The 9,368-nt window shown below is 47.1% G+C and overlaps 2 protein-coding genes across 2 annotated transcripts; both read left to right on the top strand.

Moving 5' to 3' along the window:
- Positions 1-840: 840 nt before the first annotated feature.
- Positions 841-2,480, top strand: MAM_02982 (mannan polymerase II complex ANP1 subunit; the record flags this gene model as incomplete). Its single annotated transcript, XM_040821781.1, has 5 exons — positions 841-917; positions 981-1,660; positions 1,739-2,090; positions 2,187-2,211; positions 2,265-2,480. 5 exons carry the CDS (start codon positions 841-843, stop codon positions 2,478-2,480), a joined length of 1,350 nt encoding a protein of 449 aa, XP_040680350.1.
- Positions 2,481-3,576: 1,096 nt separating this feature from the next.
- On the top strand, positions 3,577-8,752 carry MAM_02981 (Sec7 domain-containing protein; the record flags this gene model as incomplete). Its single annotated transcript, XM_040821780.1, has 8 exons — positions 3,577-4,024; positions 4,077-6,610; positions 6,668-6,957; positions 7,007-7,349; positions 7,404-7,783; positions 7,847-7,953; positions 8,017-8,399; positions 8,462-8,752. The coding sequence occupies 8 exons, from the start codon at positions 3,577-3,579 to the stop codon at positions 8,750-8,752; spliced, it is 4,776 nt and encodes a 1,591-aa protein (XP_040680349.1).
- Positions 8,753-9,368: the final 616 nt, after the last annotated feature.

Genomic DNA, 9,368 nt, shown 5'->3' with positions numbered 1-9,368 from the left:
GTCGAAGCAGGGTGGCTCCATCGGACGGTGAACCAACAGGCTCGCTTGTTGCCTGTGGACAGAGTGATCATGCTTAGTCCAATGCGTCTAGCAAAGATTGTAGCGACCAACTAAAAGAAACATCACTCACAGTTTTATCAATGAACAGCGACAAGAAATGCCAATTGCCATTGTCCGTTAGTCTCAACCCTGACCAGAAGCGTAGTTTTGGGGGTTCAGAAGGATTGCCTGGATTCAGGCAATTGTGTTTAAATAGTTATAGCTCGTTTTAGCCCACAGCTATTCTCACGAAAAAATAGCTGATTGAAGTATCCCAGCCTCCGAAGAATTAACTCTCACTACCTGCACATTTATTGGTGAGACTGGAAAGTCTGGAGGACTAAGTAACCTGCTTAATGTCCATCGCATGTGACCTGAAAGTCAAAACGAGCGTCTTCGAATTGGAGACATGGAAGGGTCGCTCGACTAACAGCATGTACCCACTCCAAAGCCTGCCAAGCGTCTTTTTACGCTCTGGCAACACACCCTAGCGAAGTACCTAAGTACCTAGGTAGTTACTTACTTACTTAGAAACTTAGGGGCTCAGTTTGGAAGAAGCCTGTCATCTTTCGCCTTTCAAATCGCTGGTTGCAAGCCTTCTTATCATTCGCGCAGATTATTTACGTCGCCTGCCTCCAAACCAATACCCTGGAATTGAATCGAATTATCTTTCCCTCTTAACACAGGTGATAATTTCGCTTCTCTCGGTCACTGCTTCTGCGCGGCCTAGGAAGAGGCAGTGCGGCTCCAAATTGCTCTGCCGCATATTTGTCATCTTATGTCTTCCTCTCTGTCAACAAAATGATGCCACGGCGTCAAGCAAGCGGATTCTCCAATGGATATCCCAGAGGAAACACCTTTGAAATATCCCCACATAGGTAATTGCTTGATGACCGCAAACTTCCATATATTCTCCCAACTAATTGCAACCTTCTGCTTAGCTTTCGGCCTCGTACTTCGGCACCAGGGAATCGACAGCAAAGGAAATTGTTCATTCGAGTTGGCCTCGCAGTTCTTGTACTGCTTTTCGTTAGTGTTTGGTTATGGCCCTCTAATCCAATACTCTCCGTGGTATCTCTAGGCTTATTATCTGCGACGAACGATCTCGAGCTCGAAACAGTCCGATACTATGACCTCAGCAATGTGCAAGGTACTGCTCGTGGCTGGGAACGAGAAGAACGAATACTCTTGTGCGTTCCTTTGCGTGATGCAGAGGCGCACCTGGCAATGTTTTTTTCACATTTACGAAATTTCACGTATCCTCATCATTTGATTGATCTAGCTTTCTTGGTGTCCGACTCTAAAGATCGTACACTGCAAGTGCTTACCGACAATTTGGAACGAATACAGGCCGATCCCGATCCTAAACAGCCGTATGGAGAGGTGTCCATTATCGAGAAAGATTTTGGTCAGAAAGTCAACCAAGATGTTGAAAGCCGACACGGATTCGCGGCCCAAGCCAGTCGACGAAAGTTAATGGCTCAGGCCAGAAATTGGCTTCTCAGTGCGGCTTTACGGCCTTACCATTCTTGGGTTTACTGGCGAGATGTAGATGTAGAGACAGCCCCATTTACCATACTTGAGGATCTTATGCGTCATAATAAAGACGTCATTGTGCCAAGTAAGCAACACGTCAAACTCTTTTTTCTTTCATCTTCTATTTTTAATCTGGGTATCTGACCAACTCTGTGTCTGTTAGATGTCTGGCGACCCTTGCCAGATTGGCTCGGCGGCGAACAACCATACGATTTGAACTCTTGGCAGGAGTCCGAGACTGCATTAGCACTAGCCGACACGTTGGATGAGGATGCTGTGATTGTGGAGGGCTATGCTGAATACGCCACCTGGCGACCTCACTTGGCATATCTACGTGATCCCTATGGCGACCCAGATATGGAAATGGAGATCGATGGCGTTGGCGGTGTCAGTATTTTAGCCAAAGCAAAAGTCTTTCGAACTGGTGTTCACTTCCCAGCGTTCAGCTTCCAAAAGCATGCTGAAACAGAGGGCTTTGGAAAGGTCTGCTTTGCTCCCTCCTTCTCTTTTGTGACGTATGTTGACATCAGTTTGAGATAGATGGCCAAAAAAATGCAGTACTCCGTGGTAGGGCTGCCGCATTATGTGATTTGGCATCTTTATGAACCTAGCGTAGATGATATACGTCATATGGAGGTAAGTAGCTGAATAGTTAAGTGCTGGTCGACAAGTTCTAATTTTTGCAATAGGAGATGGAGCAAGAGCGGATTGCTCGCGAGAAAGCGGAGCAGGAGAAAAAATTGAAGGAGCAGAAATTGAAGGAGGAATTTGGTGATGCAACTAGCCAGTGGGAGAAGGATAAGCAAGAAATGAGAGAGCAAGAGCAGCAGTCAAAGCGGCCGGGCGTAGGCGGCGCTTCTGAAGCACATAGAGGTGAAGCTGCAAACGCTATAAAAGACACCTAAGTCACTCTTTTAGATGTATTATAATGATCATTTTTATCAAGTTGAGATGCGGATAAAGGCTTTGTACCACAGTGCCCCAGTCTTATCAGGTTGATATAATCTATTGGCATTGTGTAGGGAACGTATACGTCAAGGAAGCAGCGGAATGATCATATGCGATGCGGCGCTCGCTCCAATTCTCATCCAAGTGGAAGTGCTGCGAATGGCAGAGCCTGCAGGTGTACTGCCCGTATTCCAAACGCAGGATACCTTAGGTACTTAAGTAAGTACTTAGTACTTACTTAAGTACCGTGGTGCGCTGAGGGAGGACTGTCCCCAACTTAGAACTTCATCTGCTGTTGCCAGACGGCCTAGACTTTTGACCAGCTCATGACAATTTTTGGTCTGTCTTGGGATTAAGTAGCTACACATTCAGCCCCTGTTTTTGAGGTAGCAGAGCTATCACGAAATAGGAGAAAAACTTTGTTACAGGAAAATGAGAATTATGTACGATATACTAGTAGAGAAGCCTGGTGAGCTGTCTTATTACAGCCGTAGGTGCGCATACTTGGTCGCGCCTGGCCCCACTAATGGCGGGCGGGTGGAAAGGAAGAACAAAAGAAGATCCATTTGTTGAATGTCGTCTGATACTATCCTACGCATCAGTCACATCTTTTATCTTTCTATACATGCTTCAAGTATAAACGATACGCGCACCCCACAGCAGCCCAGAAGCAGAGCGCGCACAAGGCTGAAATGTTTGTTGGGACGAAAAGGTGGGGTGGTTGGCTATTGGAGGGTCAGACTGGACAAGTGTACCAAGAGTTTCCAGGGGACGGACGGTTTCTCCAGCCTTGGGAGCTCCAATAACATCTTCATCCTATTGTAACGAGGCGACCTAGCCAAATTACCTAGGCCTGTCATAAGAGACTTTCGCCACGACAACGCAAACAACATCGAACCAAGTCGAACAAGCAAGCAAGCTGTTAACATCGAACCTGTTCACATGTATCGCCGCCGTTAGGAACTCCACATATCGACGTACGAGGACGTAGGTCAATATTGAGCCTCTCAGAAGAGCACCCGCAAAGTTCTGAAACTAGACGCATTCGATACGATGAGTCACGATGATGCCCAATTGCCTGGTACAATGGATGGGCAATCCACCCCTGAACTACCAAATTCGCCGTTGCTGAACTACGATGCTCCGCGGATGCAGTATCGCAACCGACCTGTGTCCGTGGCCGTTGACCCCATTTCGCTGGTCATATCCGAGTGTATATCAATAACTTCTGCAGTCCAAAAGTATGCCAGATCGCCGCATTCTTCTGTATCAGCAATTCTCGGCGGCAACCCGAATTTAATACAGCTTGGCACTGCCGGCCCTGTATTGAAGACCCGACAAAATAGATTGGCTGCAGGCACTGGAGATGCTGAAAACGCTGGAGACGGAGCATCTGCGAGCAACCGATGGGGCTTGCGTGGCCAGAAGGGAAAGAGCCTGCAAGATAATCCAATGATTGCAGCCTTTGGCAGGCTTCGACACGAGATTACGGCAGTCAAAGGTTTGGCCAACAACGGCAAAAAAATGCAGACACTCATTAACTCATTTGTCAGATGTTCGTACGTTTGATGCACCGTCGTTACTGGCGCCTTTTCTTCTTGTCATCCAAGCCAAAGGAACGGCCGCGCCTGTTACGATTCTGGCACTTGGAGCCTTAAGAAAATTCTTGGCATATGGTTTTGTTTGTTCTGAATCGCCCAGATTCGCACTTGCTATGCAGTCTCTATCCGCAGCTGTTACACATTGTCAATTCGACATTAGTGATTCAGCCCAAGGTGAAGTGGTTCTTCTTATGATTCTTAATCTTATGGAAGACATGATGTCCGGTCCTGGTGGTCACATTTTAAGCGATGAAAGTGTCTGCGACATGATGGGTCGTGGTCTCGCGATTTGCTCCCAGCCAAGGTTCTCAGCAGTGCTGCGCAGAACTGCTGAGGCTGCTATGGTTCGCATGTGTCAAATTATATTTGAAGATATCAAGCATCTCGAGCTCGAACCTGGCGACGAGAATGACGGGCTTGAGCAGCGTGTGCAGGAGGACTTGGCCCACTTAAGAATGGAAGAGCCCAGACAGTCTGAGAGTGAAGGAAACGCCTCAAAGCCTAAGGATTCGAACGCGCCTGAGACAGATGCACCACTTGATGATGGAGGAGAAGAGGACAGGGCGTCTTCATCTCAGAGCTTCAAGGACGTTTCGAGTGCGCAAACTGAAGACACGGAATCTATGGACCTCAAACCCTATTCTTTTCCATCTGTCCGAGAACTCTTCCGGGTTCTTGTTCACTTCCTTGATCCGAATGATCGTCAACACACAGACACAATGAGGGTGATGGCAATGCGAATTCTGCACGTGGCCTTGGAAGTTTCAGGGCCGTTTATTGCCCGGCACCCGGCACTAGCAACGATCGCAGAAGATCGTTTGTGCTGCTATCTCTTTCAACTTGTCAGATCTGACAACATGTCTGTCCTACAGGAGTCCTTGATTGTCACAGGTACACTGCTGGCTACATGTAGAGGGGTGCTGAAGTTGCAACAAGAACTATACTTGTCCTACTTGGTTGCATGCTTGCACCCTACAGTCCATATTCCGCGGGAGCCAGGCATTGATCCTTCCCTATACGTCGGGATACCAGAGACACCAAAGCTTGTCAAGCCTCCACCCTCACAAGCGGGCAGCGGCCGCGCTACTCCAGTTTCTGTGAAAGATAGACAAAAGCTTGGCTTAGAAGGCGGCGCCCGCAAGCCTGACGCAAGGCAAGCGATGGTAGAGACCATAGGTGTTCTGTGCCGGATGCCAACATTCGTTGCCGAACTGTTTGTGAATTATGACTGCGATGTGGATAGAGCGGACCTGTGCGAAGATATTATCGGTTTACTCTCGCGAAATGCGCTGCCTGATTCAGCAACATGGAGCACAACTAGTGTACCGCCACTGTGCCTTGACGCTCTGCTTCGTTACATTCAGTTCTTGGCTGAGAGGCTAGAAGAAGACCCTATCGTCGAAGGGCTTCCACAGCCATCTCATCTTCGGGAGCAAAGACGAAAGAAAAAGATTATTGTCAAAGGAACTAGCAAGTTCAATGAGAAACCAAAGTTAGGACTCGGTTATTTGGAGGCTCAGGAAATTATATCTGATGCCAATAATCCTGCCGAGGTAGCGAAATTTCTCAAGGAAACTTCACGGGTTTCCAAATCGGTATTAGGTGACTATCTTTCCAAAAGGGGTAATGAGGCGATCTTAAAAGCGTTTCTAGACCTCTTCGACTTTTCTGGTAAGAGAGTAGATGAGGCATTGAGAGTTCTTCTGGAAACATTTAGGCTACCAGGCGAAGCACCACTTATAGCGGCGATCGTTGAATGCTTTTCAGAGAAGTATTGCGCGGACGACACACCAAAGGATGTAGCCAACAAAGACGCCGTCTTCATATTGACTTACGCAATAATCATCCTGAATACCGACCAGCACAATCCGAATCTTAAATCCGCCAAGAGGATGACCTTTGAAGACTTTTCGAGAAATCTTCGTGGTACAAATGATGGAAAAGACTTTGCTGTAGAGTTTCTTCAAGCAATTTTCGACTCTATCAAGTCTAATGAAATCATCTTGCCAGACGAGCACGATAACAAGCATGCTTTCGACTATGCATGGAGAGAACTCTTACTGAAAACTGAAACAGCGGGGAACCTGGTTATATGCAATACGAACATATACGATGCTGATATGTTTGACGCTACATGGAGGCCGATCGTTTCAACGTTGTCATATGTTTTCATGTCTGCGACTGATGATGCGGTCTTCGCTAGAATCGTCACTGGCTTCGATGAATGTGCCCGTATCGCAGCCAAATACAAAAACTCTGATGCGCTAGATCAAATCATCTACTGCCTCAGCCACATGAGTACTCTTGCCACGGCTAGCACTTTCAATACGTCTTTGAACACAGAGATTGACGTTGGGGATGGAAGTGTCATGGTCAGTGAGTTAGCCGTCAAGCTGGGCAGGGATTTCCGTGCACAACTAGCCACACTCGTTTTGTTTCGTGTGATCACTGGGAATGAGGCTCTAGTTCATCAAGGATGGAAACAAGTAAGTTTTTCATTGGCAATGAAATGCAATCAGATGCATCGGACTAACGTGATGAAGGTTGTACAAATTTGGGTGAATCTTTTTGTCAACTCATTAATACCATCATTCGCCATCGCCAGTAAATTCTCGCTGACGATACAAGGGATTCCTCTGCAAATGCCGTCCCAGATTATAGACCGAGCTACGCGAACCGCTGAGACTGGATTCTTCAGCGCTTTCACTTCTTACATATCCAGCTATGCAGCTGACGACCCTCCAGAACCGTCAGAAGAAGAACTAGAGAGTACATTATGTACTGTCGATTGCATCAAGTCATGCAATATGGAGCAAATTTTCCACAATATATCGTAAGTTGCTATGTTCTCTTGACATCTACATGTGTTCTGACATGGGCAGCAATCTCTCTGCTCCTATCGCTACAGAACTAGTGGAGGCGCTTCTTGAACAGATTCCCGAGATTGATCAGGCGGCGGTCATCACAGTCAAACCAGATTCCATCCCACCTGTGTCAGCAAATACTCAAACTCGAGCTGCTACGCAGCCGACATATGATCCTAGTGTGGCCTACATCTTGGAATTTTGTACAATATTGGCCATTCAAACCGACGAATTCATTGAGTTCATGGGCAAAACAGTGTTCGATGTGGTGCTGGGGCTGCTTCGGGATCCGACACAGTGGCACTTTATTACCTTGTCCCGGGCAGTTTTTCACGCCTTGTCTATTCTCAAGAGCAGTTATGTATGTTCCTCCGTTATCCCAGTCTGTAGTTCCTTTGCTAAAACCTTAGTTCAGGATCACGACTTTGTCAAAGTGCACTCATTGCTACATACGATCGCGAATTTGCCACAGCAAGTCATAGCAAAGTCTTCCGACACAACATTGAGGGGGCTTGCCACTTGTACGGAAGAACCCGGACCACTCCGAAGCGAAATTATGAAGTCTCCTGATTTTTGGGCCATTCTAGGCGTGTTAGCAGGGAATCCAGACGGTGCTGCGTCTGTATTTGCAATCCTGGAGAATGGTGCAACTGGGAACCCGCCGGCTATTGCTGCAGACAATTACGAAGCTGCTATCGCTCTTTTGAACTTCTTTGCATCTGCTGCAGCTCCTGCTGAGCCGTCAGAATTGAATTTAGAACAGAATCAGCGCAGAGCATTGAGGCCTTTCCAACCGTGAGCCTACCGCCTCCCATTACTGGGTCATTTTTTTGTATTGTCATCCTAACCTAATAATAGTGATAAAGAAAGTGTCGAAAGGGGATGCAAGGCAATTATTGCTTTGCAACGCATGGCTGCCCGTGTCCCACACTTGATGCAGCAATCGCGTCTCGAGACGAATGAGGGTAAGCCCCGAAGCCTATATATGTGATCATGCGTATACGGTGCACTAACTAACAATGTGCCAGCGTGGTCAGCGTATTGGCTTCCAATTTTCCAAACACTAACAACACAGTGTACCAATCCATGCAGAGACATCCGGCAACTCGCATTCTCTACCATGCAACGCTTGCTTCTGTCTCCGGAGGTAACGCTTACAGACGCAAAAGAATGGACGGCCATTTTCAGCAGGGTGTTGTTCCCCTTGATACAGCGACTGCTCAAGCCAGAAGTCTTTTCCTCGGACAGAGACGGTATGAGTGAGATGCGAGTGCAGTGCGCATCACTTCTGTGCAAAGTCTTTTTGCAATATCTAGTACTGCTTTCCGGATGGGATGGTATGCTAGACCTGTGGGTTAAAATTATTGAAATAATGGATCGTCTTATGAACAGTGGTCAAGGAGACAGTTTGGTGCGCTCATTACTCATCCGTTCATTCCGCTTAGATCGTACCAGTGCTAATGAGTTTCATAGGAGGAAGCAGTAAGAGAGAATTTGAAGAATGTCGTACTTTTCATGGCGAGTAGTGGGTATCTTGATCCCCAATCAGGAGACGCATCTAAGCAGGCGCTTTGGAGCGAGACGTGGAAGCGGGTTGATCGATTTCTGCCAGAGTTGCGGAGTGACCTTGCCTCGGAAGACATTGGAACCAAGTCCAGCACAGATAAGGTCCAAATGGAGAAACCAGAGGAAACCACGAGGCAAGCTGGCGAAACTGCTGATGGTCCAGGCGACGGCGATGTGACGAAGGCAGATGATAAATAGCATTCCACAAATCCCTGAGCCGCCAAAATCATGCGGAGCTATTGTAACTTTAGACTAGATGAAGACGCTCAGCCGGCCTATTAGGTAAGACTGGTGGTCACTCAGCAAAGCCACAAGACCCTATCTGGCCTTCGGCAGTTCATTATTTTCTACTACTCACCGTAACATGCCAGCAAGGAAATGAACCCAGCTAGTTATAGTCACCTGTCGCTACATATCAGTTACAATACAACGAGAAACAGATACACAAATCGCTATCATATTGTCTATTAATCCCTTTTAACATGGCCCGTCAGGTCACTTAATATGTCATGAAGAAGTCAAAAGTAAAAATAGAAAATGCGATGTTATTCATATAGGAGGCGGAAAGTGTGTTCTTACATCAGCTACGATGTATGACTTGTCGGCTGCTCTGATAAGCGGGTACCTAAGTACCTAGGTACTACTTATTACAGTAACCGAAACTGCCATAGCTTGAACATGCCCCTCTCGCCCTCCCACCACCAGTAGTCTCTAACTGAAGCTGAAATCCGTCGAACATCTCTTGCGCCAAGTTGCATTTTTCAACACGCTACTTAACGCAACCGCAATTGCACGATCAGAACGTACACATCAG

Source organism: Metarhizium album (assembly GCF_000804445.1).
Source record: "Metarhizium album ARSEF 1941 chromosome Unknown scaffold_5, whole genome shotgun sequence".
Taxonomy (NCBI): Eukaryota; Fungi; Ascomycota; class Sordariomycetes; order Hypocreales; family Clavicipitaceae; genus Metarhizium; species Metarhizium album.
Note: the sequence above shows the minus strand (reverse complement) of the source record. Positions and strands in the feature narration are given on the sequence as shown.